Source organism: Lytechinus pictus, chromosome 10 (assembly GCF_037042905.1).
Source record: "Lytechinus pictus isolate F3 Inbred chromosome 10, Lp3.0, whole genome shotgun sequence".
Classification (NCBI taxonomy): Eukaryota; Metazoa; Echinodermata; class Echinoidea; order Temnopleuroida; family Toxopneustidae; genus Lytechinus; species Lytechinus pictus.
In genome coordinates, this window is record NC_087254.1 from 6,488,976 (window position 1) to 6,506,122 (window position 17,147).

Sequence of the window (17,147 nt, forward strand, 5' to 3'; positions counted from 1 at the left end):
ATAAAATCAAAATATGTACATTTACAGAAAAATACAAAAACAAAAGACAATTGCTTTATTCCGAAAATTGACCTGTTAAAATGATCAAATTTAGATTAAACTGTAAATCAAGGTTGCAAGAAATATTCATAATGTTCATTCAGAAATTTCACTCCATATCATATGGTCAGAAATATTGTAGGGATCAAAGTCAAAATCATTCAGATAACATAGTGCAAACCATGTCATCAAATCATAATAATGATCTTCTGTTTACACATATCACACTATCATCAAATGTCTCCATGCACTTCCAAAATATTTGTGGATATTTATATTAACCTGGCTTTATTGCTTTGAGTCAAATATCTCTTAATTGAAATATATTTCTATGGTTCAAAGAGGTTTGACTAGAGGCAGAATTACCTGTACATTCATTGTGGTGAATTGGAAGTTTACACTGAAACTTTTACCCTTATAAAGATAATTCATGCATATACATTCTGTCATGCAAACGATTAAGATGAACTGTAACTTCCATTACATCACATTACGGATATTCATGCTGAACAATCATTGTACATTTATATTCTGTTAACATGTAGTAGTTCCTGATATGAACGCTATCATGACCATATCCTTACAGCCAGTGTCACCCTGACTTTTCAAGAGATTTTCAGTGTCAAAACGAAACAAGACACCAATACAATGAGACCTTTAAATATAGACCACTCAAGAAGACAAGAAAACCAGCATTTACATAAGCAGGTGGTCTTTTAAAGCAACCTTCCATTGACAAATCATGGGGAAATCAAGGCTAATATCAGAACAGAGAAGGGATTCAAGTCTTTCACTCTGCTGCATGCCTGGGGGTGTTATGTAATAGACGCCGGCATGTCTGGGAGGTTTAATATAGGAGAGCAATAGTTAGTAGACTTACCGACCAGAAGTAAACTGTGTGTTTTCACTTTAAAACATGGAACTTCACAAAGGTTATTTATTTTGGTTTAGGCTAAGCGACCTGCTAAGAGTTTAGGAATTTGGATTGTTGGAAACTAGAACTGCGATGACCCGAAGTTAAACAGATCACGAGTCAAAATCGTGCTGTCCGAACGTGTATCGCATTAGTCCGACGGGCTCTCATAACAGACGGATTATATTATGCAAGTCAATTGGCCTTTTGCAAATTTCGTATTGATTCAATTTCCCCATGATTTGTCAATGGCTGGATGCTTTAAGAACAGATTCCTTAAAAATATGTTTTCAGTGGAGAAAATTATCAAAAGGAAACCAATACTATGGCCTTCATAGACGGGTGGGCACAAAGCAATTTTGACTGTATTTATTTATTATCAATCGAGTCGGTTAGATATGAATGTAAATTCTACTGACATAAACCTACTTGAGCAATTCGATTTCACAAGGAGTTTGTCTATTCGGATTGAACGGAGTATCAAGACGCAGATATGTTGATCTTTGATGGGTCAAAGTCGGATCCTTTGAATGGTGACCCTTCTGCATTCCATGCTTTCCTCAGGATGTTATGGGTTTCCTAAATAGATAGACAGGAGAAAGGGTAACATGTCAGTAATGAGCAATGAAGGATATTGAGAGATATGGTGTATTCTAATTATTGTGACTGAAGCTAGGGTTACACCGGAACCAAATCAGCTGCGAATCCATCCAAATACACGTATTCGGGTGGTTTTGGGAGTATTCTGTTCTTGGTCCGCGAATGCGAGAAAATTCAGGAAGGATTCGGGAACATTCAAATCCATCGAAACCATCCGAATGAGGACAAATCCGGCTAGAATCAGTCTGAATTTATTCGGGAGAATTCTGTTTTGGTGTAACCCTGGCTTGACAGGGACCATTAAATTGAGGGTTAAAATGAGGTTTATTTACATATTTGGCCATACAGCTGTAAATGAAACTGATCTCATCACAATGAATAAATGAATGAGTAGGATATACTTGATGCATAGGAACTTGGACACCAATCATCGTCATTCTCATCCCCCTCCTCATCAGATTATCACCACCATAGCAACACCATCATCATCATCATCATCATTACCATCATCATCACCATCATCATCATTACCACCACCACTACCACCACCATCATCATCATGATCATCATCATGATCATCACCATCATCATCATCACCGCCATCAACATCTTCATCATCATCCTCCTCATCATCACCGTCATTATGGCCACAACCAAAGACCTTATAATATATTACTAGACCGAAAGCTGCGTGCGCGTTCAGCACAAACCAAATGAGATTAGGCTCCGCCTACCGCGATCATTTGAAGAAAAAAATAAGCCCTCATTGACATTCATGAGCATGAAGATATTCATAATCCGGCCTTTTCATTGGCTAAGAGCGTCATTAATACGCGATTTCCCCGATTCTTTGTCATCGATACTAGTGGTATCGTGTTACAGAATTAATTATTCATTTGACCTCATTACGTCATCTAATTTATTCATTCTGAAACTTTTCTTTCCTCACACAAAATGGACCCACGAACACTCCGGTGAGTACGTATAAATTGATATAACCACATGAATTCAGTGGACTATTTACACATTTCACACTGTATTTTGTGATCTTAGGTTATTTCTTTAACAAATTAGAGAATTGGCTATCATTCTTCTGTTAAAGGAAAGCAGAATTTGGTCTTTGAAATTGAAGTTAGATTGTCATCGTCGCCCAATGCAGCCTGTATGTTGATTGCAGTGTTGTGCATGGTTATGCCGTTATGCCGCTGTGTTAACCACATGTATTTTGTACGGGCTCCTAGCCGGCTGGGATCGAGAGATAATCAGGCAGGTCTGGTTCACCTCCAACAAGGACCAACCCACGATTGATTAAAACAAGAATGAGGCTTCTTTTTGTACACTGTAACGTTAGATCTAGAGGGAGATCTGCATCTATCTTCAGTAGATCGAGACTCAGTCTGGAATAAACGGTGAAAGCGGAGTGTGGATGAAGATACGCCTGTCATTGTGTCAATCCTCAGTCCTCACTTTGTTTCAGATATCAAATTTATTTTGCATAACTTCAGGCTTCTGCATTTAGCCCCCACCCATTTTAACTCTTATTGTTATTTATATAAATATAGTTAGACTCGGTCTTAGAAATAACATGCTGCTCTGCATGTTTGTCTTATTATCAATAGATCTAGGACCTAGATCTTCTTAATCTTAGGCCCTACTTACTTTATACTTAGATCTAGGCTACCGGTACTTACTTTTATTTATTCATTGATGCTATCAAGAGCTAGGCCTACCTAATTCAAATCAAGTCTAACTTATATACTTTCCCAACCCTCGACACTTGCCCCCAGGGCTTATGATCTAGGTCTATAATTTAGGCCTAGATCTAGGTCTGGGCCTAAACGACTCTATTTACATGTATGAGTATGACTGTCAGTGGAGCAAGGAATAAAAGTCAGAGTCAGACATCAAAATTTCTAAACCGATATAGGGTCTAGATCTCGGTTTAGAATCGAAGCTTTACTTTCTAGGTCTAGATAGATCAAGAGTCCATCGTTAGTCTAGATCTAGACCTAATTTAGATACATGAATGCTGTCGCACAGCACTGAGTCTCGTTGGACTAGATCTATACTTTCTTACAAATAGATCTAGACCTAGTGCATGAGATTATGAAATTATGTTAAAATCAAATGAAATAAGATTCGGAAATAAAAAGATCCAGATTTTTTTTTTTTTTTTTTGGGGGGGGCAGACATGTGAAAAAATTAGAGAAACCTAAAATTCAGAAAGCGAGGGCCAGAAGCGACCAATATTACCTAGGACCGTTTTGTGCATTTTCTAAAGTAAAATTGAAGGATGTCATGCAATTCTCTTTTTGATGAAGGTTTTCACATTTCAGCTCTTACCCAAACCCCTCCCCCTATACATACGGCCATGAAAAAGATCACTTCTTATTATTGTTCTCTCTTTTCTTTCACAAACAGGTTGAGTTTGAAGAACAAGAAAAACAGTAGAGGTCTACCTATATGGTTCAAGATGATGATCATAAGTGCATGCATCATTTTGCAGATTCTCATCCAGGTATAAATCTTAAACTAACCCATACAAAATTACAGATACATTACATGCATTGAATGTTAACCATGTTTACATTAAATAAAAATAATCCGAGCCACAAAGAGGTAGGTCTGTAATGAATATACACTTCTTAAATATACAGGCTCTCGAGTCTAAAATAGAACCAATGCCAAAATTTATGTACCTTGGGCAAATTTATAAAATAAGGTCATATCCTTGATCTACTAGTAATTGAATGGCCTTTTTATTTCCTATTTGTTTATAAACAAAGCAATATTTATTTTTCATATTTTACAAAATTCATTTTATGCATTTTTTATTGTGATATTCATATTTCATATTTGTAGATTTACGATTTTTTAACAATCTTGTTTTACATTTTGTCCAATAGGATGATGCAGTTTTACCATTTCCATGGAGGTGATTGATGATGATAAATAATTGGTGAAGTAGGCCTAATAGAACAGCGACTAGACCACAAAGAGAAATACAACCTACAGCAGTTATATGAGTGAGTTCATTAGTGAATATTTTTGATAATGGAGGTTGTTCACATTTTTTTGGCAACAAATAGACTTGCCTTTGAAAAACCTATTTCAATTTTGTTTTTAGATTATAGTTAGTGTCGTTTTTAATCACAGACCAAAATATTCTGTGCAACAAAGCATATCAACTTTAATTCTGACTATATAATTTACATATGTTGATTCATATATTCATATTCATGAGAAATCTCTGACTTTTTTTCATAGTGTACATGTAGTTATAATGGAGAGTGGTATGTAAACTGCATAGAACAGGTTTAAGTGATACGCTTTATGGAAATACAAGTTTATAATTAGTAGAAGTAAGATTTCCTGTTATGTGTTGAAGAAACATATATGTATAGTCTCACTTTTCTTAAAACATTTATGTTTTATAAATCACGACAATTTCAATTTAAATTCATTGATTTTCTTTCTATATTTTTTCAATCTGCAGGACTGGTGTAACTAATGTTTTCATTCAAGAAATTCAACAATTCAACATAGAAGAGTCTGACTTAGGAACCACTTGAAGAAGATGGAAAAGGTTTTTTTTCCCAAGTCCAATTTTTCAACAACAAAAAATCATTATCACAACCCCAAATTCATGATGTATGAAATTTCTTGTTGATTTTCATTAAAACTAGTTGCAAACGGAGAAGCTATAAACATACAAATAGGAGCGGCGGAGTGAAGTTGAAAGTGGGGGCATAGGGAAAATGCTGTACTACGTGAAATTTTTAAGAAGTTGCGAGCGAGCAAAAATTTTGACATTTTTAAAAAGAAAATCTAGAATATTCAGAATGATATATTTCACCCTTTTCTCTTTTTTTTTCTTGGTCGTGATTTTTTTTGGTTTTTTTTTTTTGGGGGGGGCAAGAGTCCTTCAAGCCCCCCCCCCCTCCATCTGTACGAAACTGCTTTTATACCCCCACTCATGAATTATTAAACTTAATGCAAAAAGGATTTCCTTCATAAGTAAATTATCGAAATGAGAATATTGTTTTCTTGTTTCAAAGGGCAATCGTCATGGTGACCATAAACGGGTCCTCAGGTGAAAGGGACACAGAACAAGTTCTTTAGGAGCACTTTTCTTGGGTGAAAGGGGGCAGTGATTCGAGAAAGGGCACTTACAAGAAGGCGAGGGGGCACTCTTTAACACATGAAACGGGCCCTCAGATGAAAGGGCACAGAACACGTTCCGGGGGGGGGCATTTTTGGGTTAAAAAATTGCATACAAGGAAGAGCACTTGGTAACACCCAAAACAGATTCTCGTCGGGTGAAAGGGACACAGTACACGTTCGTGAGGGGGCATTTTTCTTGCATAAAAAGGCACTTTTCAGTGCTTCAAGAAGTAGGGGGAACTGTGCCCCCCCCCCCTCCCCAGGATCGCTGCCCCAGCATACAAAAAAAAATCTTTTGGTTCAAAGTATTAACATACGCTTAAGAAAAAGGTCAAGCTTAATCCTCTGATAATGTGATATTTTTTAATGGCTAATTAATAAAATTCACCACTAACCAGAAAATTCCTTTGTCTTTCATTTGTGTTCATATAGTATTTGTAAAAGCTAAAATGAAAGGGATTTGGAATTGGCAAAATTCGAAATGAGATGAAGATCGAGAGAGGGAAAGAGTGATGAGAAGTGGGTTGAAAAGAGATGAGAAAGAAATGGAGGGGCACATATGAAGAGATAATTTAGAGAGGGGTGGTAAGAGAGCTAGAATGTGGGAAGTAGGAACAAAAGGGGTGGAAGAGAAATAAGACGAGATTTATGGAAACCAGGAGACAGATAACAAGTGGGAAAAGAAGAAGGAAATATATTAAGAGTTTAGTTGCAAAAGGGGTTAGGGCCACTTTGGACCATTCCGAGAAAAACATGTTTTTATTCTCACTTATTGCAATATTCTTATGAGAAACTAAATTGTCATGATGTACTACTCTATCATGTGAACATAAAATTGGGTATAAAAGAAATCTAACTGTCTTCAATTTTTTTCTATATACTTAAAAAAAATATCATTGTGTACATAACCCCTTTTGCAAGTAAATTGAAGTGAATCCAATCTCTTTTGATTAAAAAAGTGATTTTTTTTGTTGCCACTTCCATTCACGTTTTCATTTGAATTTCAAATTTTCTTTGGTATCATCAGAGTGACTGAAAATTTAGAGGTTTAGAGACAGAAAACAATAAAATATATGAAAAATGGACCTAACCCCTTTTGACAAATGAGTTCTTCAGAAGAGTTTAGTTGCAAAAGGGGTTAGGTCCACTCCAAGAAAATATTTTTTTATTTTATTCTCCCATATTGCAATATTCTTATGCGAAACTGAATTTTCATGATACCCTACCATGAGAACATAAAATTGGGTATAAAAGATATCTACTTGTCTTCATATTTTTCAAGATATTATTTTCCAAAAAAAAGTCTGTGTGGACCTAACCCCTTTTGCAACTAAACTGAAACAGACCTAACCGCTTTTGAAATATGTGATTTTTCTTTGCCATATTAGTTCACTTTTTAATAGGAATTTCAACTTTTCTATGGTATCATCTTATAGAGCTACTAAAAATCTATACATTAAGACATAAAAATCAAGTTTGATGAAAAATGGTCCTAACCCCTTTTGAAAATGAGCTCTACATAATTATGTAGGAGAAAGGCGGCACAAAAGAATTTTGAGTGGGAAAATGATTAAATGGAAGAAAAAAAACAGAGTAAGAGATGCTGGAGAATAAAGGGGACAGGAAACGTATTAAACATGATAAATTGGGGCCCGTTTCATCATGAGTTACAAGTATGGTAACTACGATTTAGGGATGGCAAAAGCACCGTGACTAGAGACTAATCACGACTTGATCTACTCTTTTCATCTTCCCTTTTGGAATTAGCAAAGGCCTATAAGACGCAATACAAACATGCTTTGTTTTTAAGTGATATCGCTTGTGATATCGATACTTTATAGAGCGCAACGTATCGTCTCAGATTTGCGCTTGCTTGATTCGCTGAATCCTTCGCGTCACGAGCGCGTAACAAAATGAATACATTAATGAATTTGCCAAGTTGACCTTTGTCATTGCGCTGATGTGCGTATTGTCTAATACACGTACAAAACCACAGTTGACGAGGGAGCATCGTACGAAATTAATATTAATGAGGGCTTATTTTAGCTTCTAATGGATTAAACAAAATGGCGGTAGCTTCGGGGGCTTGGCCACAACCAACACCATCATCACCATCCTCACCAAGATCATCATGAACTTTCTCACCAAGATTATGCTCACCACCATCATCATCATCTTCACTACCATCATCATCTTCATCATCACCACCTTCACCATCATCATCATCACCATTATTATTATCACCTACACTGAATATATTCCTTCTAATCATCATCATCAGATCTACCATCACAATCATCACCGTCAACACCATTATTACAACCGTCATAAAGACATACAGAGTGCACATTACCTCTTCTTTGCTCGAAGGAAGACCTTGTCTCTTTCGTTCCAAGTCGTACATGACACGTTGGTAATCTGTCTGCGACTGCTCGTCCATCTCATGGACATACTGGGTGTTGTCAATACTCTTCTGATCAATCTCGGGCTCATCTTCTAAGACTCCCTTCCACCACACCTCTCTCCTCTTCTCAAGGTTAATCTACCAATGCAAAATGAAAAATCAAATCCATATTACAAGTATTGTTGATTGCAAGTCGTGCCAGCCAGTCCGACGGTTCCTGACTGATGCCGCAGAATAAACTGGTGCAATATCTTGCTACCGGCAGACCAATGGATTAATGAAATATGTAAGAAATTCACAGGGGTCCAAGTCTTTGACAGTTGACCAATTTAAGAGTTAAATTGAGATTTATATTAACCAATGGAAACAAAAATGTAATAATAATGATTACCGTAATTAAAGCGGCTTCTATCTGGTTTCCTTTTCAGCGGTGCACTTTATCATATTATAATGTACAATTTTATGAAAGACCTAAGTAGGTCATTAACATTTCTGTACATGATAAGCATCAGAAAGTACAACTGGTTACTCTGGTTAATATATCACTTTTTAGCATAATATAAGTTTTAAAAACTGGTAGGGGAAGCTATATAAATAGTATGCCATTTTTGCCAGAAATAATAACTTGGTTTATTATATGATCATTGTTAAACAGTGTTGTTGACTCAAGTTGCAGGATTCACGACTTGGGAGTTGCTACTTTGTTTACTTGTGACTTCCCTAAATAAATGCCTTAACAACTTGGAACTTGACTTGGACTTTAGCTATGGCTAACTGACTTTGGACTTGGCTTGGCTTTCCCTCCAGCCAAAAGGACTTGGGCATGGTCTTGGACATGCAACAAATGACTTGGGACTTGAATTGGACTTGCAAGAAAATGACTTGCATACCCAGACCTGCCAACCTCTGGGAATGAAAAAGTGTATTCTGTGATTAAAAAAAGTGTATTTTCCCCTCAAAAGTGTATTTCATAATAAAATGCGTGGCGCACTCGCTCATCGCGGCGCTCAAGCTGCATGCAAGCTAAAATGCGCACTGCTCTTGCAGATGGAAAAAAAAAAAATTTGAACATGTGTATATCTCACCCTGGTTTTAACAAAAGGATTGAGAAAAAAAAACAAGTTACCTGAAATTGCATTGATCTAATAACCATATTTGTGTAAGTTTTATGAAAAAGAGACATAAAGAGATGATTTTTTTTTTACAAAAACGTATTTTTTACAGAAAAAACTTACTGCTGTATTTTGGTTGCAAAAACGTACTGGTTGGCAGGTCTGCATACCACTATGTTTTAACATACTACAAAGCTTTTGGAATCATAATCCAAAATACGCATTGTTGCCCCAATTCTTTACCTGTAAACAATTTCCTGGATCCAAGCTCCAGATAGTTTCTTCTCCTCTGATACCTTCCTTGAGTTTCCCTTCGACTAAAACCTTCCCGCCTTGACCATCGGATGGACTTCCCTTCAAGGTAACCTGGTCAAGAATGTGAAGAAACAAACCAAACATCATACCAAATTGGTAGCTTCATGGTTTACTGGCACTGGAAATCACCAAATCATATTGAATTACATCGTGCGAAAATGTGAGTGCACAAGAACAGCTAAATTGTTGTGGGAAATTTCACAAAACAGGATTAAGTACATGTAGATATGTTGCATAATTGTTCTTCATTAATGAATGTGTTTAGTGCCCTGTGCTAGAAGCATGCATTATTATTGGATCTTTCTCAGTGTACGAGCTGAAAGAAAGCTGTAAAGCTGAATAGTACTAAAACCTCTTGTGAATTTGGCCACAGACAATGTATACTTTTTTTTTAGTAAGCGATTTATTCATTAATTGACTACATTTGTATTTTAAGATTCTGGTAACAAATCTCAAGTCACAAAATAGTGAGCAACTTAGAATCACCTGTATTAAGTGCCTTTCAATTATTATTATTATTATTATTATGCTTACCTTAATAGAGTCATTCCTGATATCAACCGTGAGTTGTTTTGCTTTGGTGACTGTCGGTGGCACAAACACCTTCAGGTCTATATCCTTCAGTGTTTGCGACCAGGCGTAGTTATCTCTCAAAGCACCATTGTATGTGTCGGCAGCATTCAATTTATGTCTTCAAGAAAAAAAAAGAGAGAGGAAAAAAAAAACAGTACCAAACAATCAAATTTGCTATAACCATATATCAACACATCAATTATTGATAATTATGAAGGGGATAAATATTTGCACTTATGGTAGCTACCTGAAAACAATTTGCTTCAGTGAAAAATACATAAGTGCATTGACTTTTAATAACTCCCTTTTTGGACAAATCAAACAAAACCTGAATATATCTACATTGATATACAGTTCACTAGAAATAACCTGTATCTTTGTCTATTTCAACTATTTTGAATATGAGGAATATGATATTGGGAACATGCTTTACCCAATTGGTTTTGTCTCAGAGTGCTGTTTTTATGGTATTTTTTTTAAACTCGGACTTTGAATGTGCTAAAAAATAGAAACAACTCATTCACTGATATAGCAAAGCATTTAGCCAATTACATAGCCCATTAAAAATGCTTTTATTCTCATTTGGACTCCCCCCTGCTTAATTAAAAGAAGCCATAATTTACAGAACTCTGAAATCGGATTGATGATGATCTATACCTTTGAGCTGGTGTGTCAGGTGGTGTATCATGTGACTTCTGTCTGATATTGCTGCATGCTGTATCAGCTATCACTTCACCAGTATCAGGGTTCAACCTCGGGCTACTACTAGCCCCTGTGGCAGGGCTAGCAGATGGTGCAGTGGGACAGCTGCCTTCAGTTGATTGGCTTGTTGATGATGAAGGGCTACCTGGGAGATCCGTTACTTCAGTGGTGGTCGTGACTTCCACGACAGATTCAACTGCGACTGGGGCATCTGATCAACGAGAGAAAATAGCACGTTACCAACTGATTGTGACTACATCGACCCTCTTGTTAGGAAAATGTGAATTGATGTCTCGTTGCAATTATAATCTCCTATCTTTCCTTTTTTTCCCCTAGATCTGAAAACCTCTTTGAAAGTCTTCTACTACTACTACTGCTGCTGCTGCCGCTAAAAGAGCTAAAAATATAAAATCTCACCAATGGAACGATCAGTTGCTGCTGGTTTTTTGATGTGGCTGGGTTTTACTACTCCTACTGCTGCTGCTGCTGCTACTGCTACTACTACTACAACTACTACTACTACTACTACTACTACTACTTCTACTACTACTTTTAATACTACTATTCATATTACTCCTACTTCTACACCTACTTCTACTTCAAGCGCTTAAAGAGCTAAGAATATAATATCTCACCAATGGAAGGATCAATTGCTGCTGGTTTCTTCTCATTTTTTGCTGCGGCAGGATTTTCTGTCCCATGGGCGAGACGCTCATACTTCATATATGCCTAGATGGAATTAAAGAAGCACATGCATTAGCTTATCTGATATTTACCTATAACCAATACCTACATGTAATATGAAATCACCAACTACATTTAAACATACATTGAAGAAATAAGACAGTACACTAAGTTTCTGGTAGAGGCAATTTTATAACTTTAGACTTAAAAAACAAACATGTAAGCAGTGACATCTAGTCATTTTCACATTCAGTCAACAATGAAATATCATTAACAATTCACCATTTTTTTTTCATTTTACAAGTATGTAACATTGTGAAATGCTTTTAAAGTTCAAGCAATAAATGGCAAGAACTGCTTTGACTTTGTTTGCAAATTGAATAATTTGTGAGGATAAGAATGCTAGAAAAAAGGAAATCTTTGGTCTTGTTGCATAAAAATTTAAAATGGAAACTGTGGCAAATAAAATACTATAGTAATACTATGCCAATTAGCCATATCAAATTCCTTATTTTCATGAAAGATTGCATAATTTCAAAATTACCAGTAGGCCTACTTAGCAATAGTAGCAAGTGGTCTTTTATGGAGGACTTTCTGTCAGACTTCTACAAATAGTTCAATGAGGATCAACTGCTTTTTATAGACACATGATTGCTAACAAAAGTACCTCTGAGAGTGTCCCTGTATATATCATCAGGGGGCCGTTTCATAAAGCTGTTCGTAAGTTAAGAGCGACTTTCGGAATGACTGGTGATCCTTTCTTACGCGCTAAACCATCCCCAATGAATATACCATTTACCACAAGAAAGGATCACCAGTCGTTCTTAAAGTCACTCTTAACTTCCGAACATCTTAATGAAACACCCACCAGGCAGTGTAACATAAAGTGGTATGATTAATATTTACAATTGATTTTAACTTCGTTCAAATGGTTTGGCATAAAATTGTTCAACTGATTATTATATCTTTTGTGATATAGGGCCCAGGGGCCTGTTTCATAAAACTAGTTACAATAGCAAATTTGCAATAACAGTTAAGAGCTAGCGAAAATCTTCTATTTGATTGGCTGATGGTTAATTTGTTATAGAAATTTTGTATTTGTTATCACAACAAGTCTTTATGAAACAGAACCCAGAGGTAAAAAATGACATAATGAAAATCAAGAAATTTAAACTGATTTTTTGTGTTTTTTTTACCTGCATGACATGTTTTCGGGCTACACCAGGAGGAAGACCCATGGAATCACTCTCATGCTTCATCAGCCGATAAAAATCAGTCCTTAGGAGTCATAAAAAAAAGAAAGTATGAAACCTAACATTAATTAATCCTGGCAATACAAAGCAAAAATTTTTATATTAAAGTCAAAATCGCTTTTTCTAAATAATCACACTCTTCAATGAGCATTAAGTGCAGTTTAAAGATAAATACCAGTTGTGGTATCGACCTCAAAATGAGTTGGAACAGAATCCAATAGAATTACCTCCGTATAATGTTTGTATGGATAAATAAAAAGAAATTATGTGCCAAATGACTCTGGTAGAAAATGCGTAATTGCTGAGAAATGGAAATAATAAGCATGGAATTCCATCAAATAGTATTTTTCCAAGCAATATTAACACTGTCCCACATATGCTTTCTGTGTTAGTGAACATCAGAATTACTACATTAAATGGATCTCTTCTTCTTCTTCTTCTGGAAACAGTACAGTCCACCGTCTGGTGTATTGTCATACTGGTGAAGTGCAGCGTGCAAGTGTATGTACATTATTCGATAAAAAATTGCTTACAGCGTGCAAGTAAAAACAACCGATTCCAAAGCAATTCTGTGGCAAATGAAGAGCGTTTGACTTGGGGCATCATGACAAGTGCTAATAGCTAGCCTACCTAAAGAATGGAATGCTCTAGCTGTGATAATTTTCTGTCATTATGATGCAAGAGTTATAAAGGGATTATGGATTAATGTTGTAAATCGGATCAAAAATCAGATCGAAAATCGGATCGGCAGTTAAGCTTCTAAAATCGAAATCGAATCGAAAATCGAATCGGCGATGTTTAAAAACAAAGGAATACATCAAAATGTTGTTCGCGGTCGCGCGCATCTTCCTGACAAAGTCACAAAGACGAATGCATTGGAATGGAAGTCGCCAACATGCGCGATCGTTTTAAAGCCAGGGGTTTTGAGGTGTTATTGCTTTAAAATAAACCGAGTGATTTTTATTAGAAAGATAAACGAAAGACGCATCTTCCGAGCAAAGGCGCAAAGGAAAATAAAATGAAAATATTTCTCATAGATCACAGGTTAATGAACGATCGGCGGGACATCTTTTAGAAGTATTTTTAGGTGCTAGCGATTTAGAATTATTGGAATGATCTCTTACGACGCATCATCTTAAAGTCGCAAGTGCAATTAAAATGAAGTAGAAGACGCAAGCACGCACGATGATTTGAAATATGTTATTAAAATGTTTTGGGTAGCTAGCGTTTTCAAATCAATTTGAAGTTCACGGCGGTGTCCGCTATCACCACGAGGTTGAAAATAAAATGAATATCATCATAAACGATGTAAGAGAGTAACGCAATAAGCTCCGTCAATAGTACAGTCTTTAAAAGTTTATGGCGGGGTCCGCTATCACCACGAGGTTGAAAATAAAATGTATATCATCATAAACGATGTAAGAGAGTAACGCAATAAGCTCCGTCAATAGTACAGTCTTAAAAGTTTATGGCGGGGTCCGCTATCACCACGAGGTTGAAGAGAAGATTTATATCATTATAAAGGGGGTAAGAGAGTAGCGCAGTGAGCTCCGTCGGTAATACGACCTTTCAAAGTTCACGGCGGCATCCGCTATCACCACGAGGTTGAAAATAAAATGTATATCATCATAAACGATGTAAGAGAGTAACGCAGTGAGCTCCGTCGGTAATACGACCTTTCAAAGTTCACGGCGGCTTCCGCTATCACCACGAGGTTGAAAATAAAATGTATATCATCATAAACGATGTAAGAGAGTAACGCAATAAGCTCCGTCAATAGTACAGTCTTTAAAAGTTTATGGCGGGGTCCGCTATCACCACGAGGTTGAAGAGAAGATTTATATCATTATAAAGGGGGTAAGAGAGTAGCGCAGTGAGCTCCGTCGGTAATACGACCTTTCAAAGTTCATGGCGGCATCCGCTATCACCACGAGGTTGAAAATAAAATGTATATCATCATAAACGATGTAAGAGAGTAACGCAATAAGCTCCGTCAATAGTACAGTCTTTAAAAGTTTATGGCGGGGTCCGCTATCACCACGAGGTTGAAGAGAAGATTTATATCATTATAAATGATGTAAGAGAGTAACGCAATGAGCTCCGTCAGTAGCACGATCTTTAAAAGTTCACGGCGGGGTCCGCTATCACCACGAGGTTGAAAATAAAATGTATATCATCATAAATGATGTAAGAGAGTAACGCAATAAGCTCCGTCAATAGTACAGTCTTTAAAAGTTTATGGCGGGGTCCGCTATTACCACGAGGTTGAAGAGAAGATTTATATCATTATAAAGGGGGTAAGAGAGTAGCGCAGTGAGCTCCGTCGGTAATACGACCTTTCAAAGTTCACGGCGGCATCCGCTATCACCACGAGGTTGAAAATAAAATGTATATAATCATAAACGATGTAAGAGAGTAACGCAGTGAGCTCCGTCGGTAATACGACCTTTCAAAGTTCACGGCGGCATCCGCTATCACCATGAGTTGGAAGAGAAGCGGAAGAGAAGATATCTATCCTCTTAAACATCGCCATAGATAATACCGCGTCTTTCTCCCTGAATAATGCGACCTCTAAATAGCTAGCACCTCAAAAACAATCTTGAAATATGTTCTGAGCGATCACGCACTGTAACCAGATCTACGCCGATGTTTTATTTTCGATTTTTTCCTTCAAGGGGCATGATCGAAGATCGGCAAGTGATTGCCGATTGTGGTGAAATCGAATGGAATCGGTTGCCGATTGCAAAATCGGTTACAAGCTTATTATGGATCCACAGGATAAAAGCAGATGAGGATCTAGCCTTACCTGCAGAACCATGTATAAATATATTCCACTGTAACAGCTAAATGGATTTTTCTATATACTTACTAGATCTACCTGAATTGTCCCTCTTTGCAGAACAGTTTTCAGAACGAAAGTGGCTACTTTGGGTAAACTATTATCATTATTATCATTTACTATATATTCACAAAGTGAGAGGATAGGGGTGGGGGGTGTCGAGCCACGTATATTTACCTGCGATATAAAAACTCAAAGATCACATCAAGAAATCTGTCAATCTGTCGTTCATTCTGCATGATGTCACCTAAATTGCCATCATATTGGCCGCTTGATCTTGGAATACTCTCCATTTCTGCATGTCCAGAGAAGAAAAATGAGGAAGTATTAGCAATCACAACATTTTAGCTCTAGATCTATCTTTGCCAAAATTTACCCTCCAGTATCTAACCTAAGGCAGCCACATAAGCGGTTCAAGGGTAGGCTATTTTCGTTGTGTACAAATGGATCGAGGAATCTACACGAGCAGTAGAGGCGCACGGCTAATATGGGAGACTCTCTCCAATAGGGGAGACAATCTCCCACATTGGAGACTTGCTTTGCAAAAGGACAAAAGAAACAACACCAACAAAAACATGATTTTTTCCACCCAAAATTTTGTCTCACTGAGGTCAGAAGCCCATTTGTTTTGTGTGTGATTGACAACAAAAATCCTTATCAAAACAAAAGTAGACGGTGAATTTTTAAAGTAGACGGTGAAAAGGGGTAATTTTTCATGAGGAATCTGCTTATCACATTTTTATTTGCCGCCAAGGTAATCCTTTTGCAGCAAATGTAAACAAAGGAAATTGATCTCCAAAACTGGAGACTGTCTCTGACTCTGAGATTGGATACCCAAATTCTTTACAAAAGTCTCTAATATTGGAGATAATCTCCCACATTGGAGACAGTCTCCAATATTGGCCGTGCGCCTCTACTGACGAGATCAGTCAGGTAAGAAACCTCTAATTTTTCACCTTTTTGGAACCTACATATGCATTAGACATATGAAGGTGTATTATTTATAGACAAGTAAAATCACAAAAATTTACGTGATTTCTATCTTCAAAGATGGATTTAGCCTAGGCTTAGGCTAGGGAAATCCATTTGTTTACAAAAATACATCATGATCAATAGACAATACTAATACTTCGTGATCAAATGACAATATCAAAATCATAAGAAATATGATCACGGAGGGGAAATTATAAGATGGCAAATATAGCGATCTTAAACGCTTATATATAAGCGTCGAAATTTGTAGCCATCTCCTTGTATTAGTGTATATTATACGACGTGTCAAATTGTAGCGAACTAGTTCGCTATTTCCAGATCTCCTCTATATATATATACACGACGGGAAATTGTAGCGAACTAGTTCGCTATTTTCCAGATCTCCTGTATATACATACGATGGGAAATTGTAGCGAACTAGTTCGCTATTTTCCAGATCTGCTCTATATATATACACGACGGGAAATTGTAGCGAACTAGTTCGCTATTTTCCAGATCTCCTCTTAACGACGGGAAATTGTAGCGAACTAGTTCGCTATTTCCAGATCTGCTCTAT

General features: G+C 36.8%; 1 protein-coding gene across 3 annotated transcripts in view; it reads right to left on the reverse strand.

Annotated features, from left to right (window-relative positions):
* LOC129269021 (nudC domain-containing protein 3-like) overlaps window positions 1–17,147 on the reverse strand; it is an 18,816-nt gene continuing 1,669 nt past the window's right edge. For all 3 annotated transcript variants that reach the window (XM_064105203.1, XM_064105205.1, XM_064105204.1), the window contains exons 2-9: window positions 15,776–15,893; window positions 12,703–12,784; window positions 11,458–11,551; window positions 10,778–11,033; window positions 10,082–10,238; window positions 9,476–9,598; window positions 8,070–8,258; window positions 1–1,531 (exon numbers count right to left, since the gene is read on the reverse strand). In XM_064105203.1, coding sequence (XP_063961273.1) covers window positions 1,433–1,531; window positions 8,070–8,258; window positions 9,476–9,598; window positions 10,082–10,238; window positions 10,778–11,033; window positions 11,458–11,551; window positions 12,703–12,784; window positions 15,776–15,891 — 1,116 coding nt within the window. In that variant the 5' untranslated portion in view covers window positions 15,892–15,893 and the 3' untranslated portion in view covers window positions 1–1,432. The remainder of the gene's footprint in view (window positions 1,532–8,069; window positions 8,259–9,475; window positions 9,599–10,081; window positions 10,239–10,777; window positions 11,034–11,457; window positions 11,552–12,702; window positions 12,785–15,775; window positions 15,894–17,147) is intronic.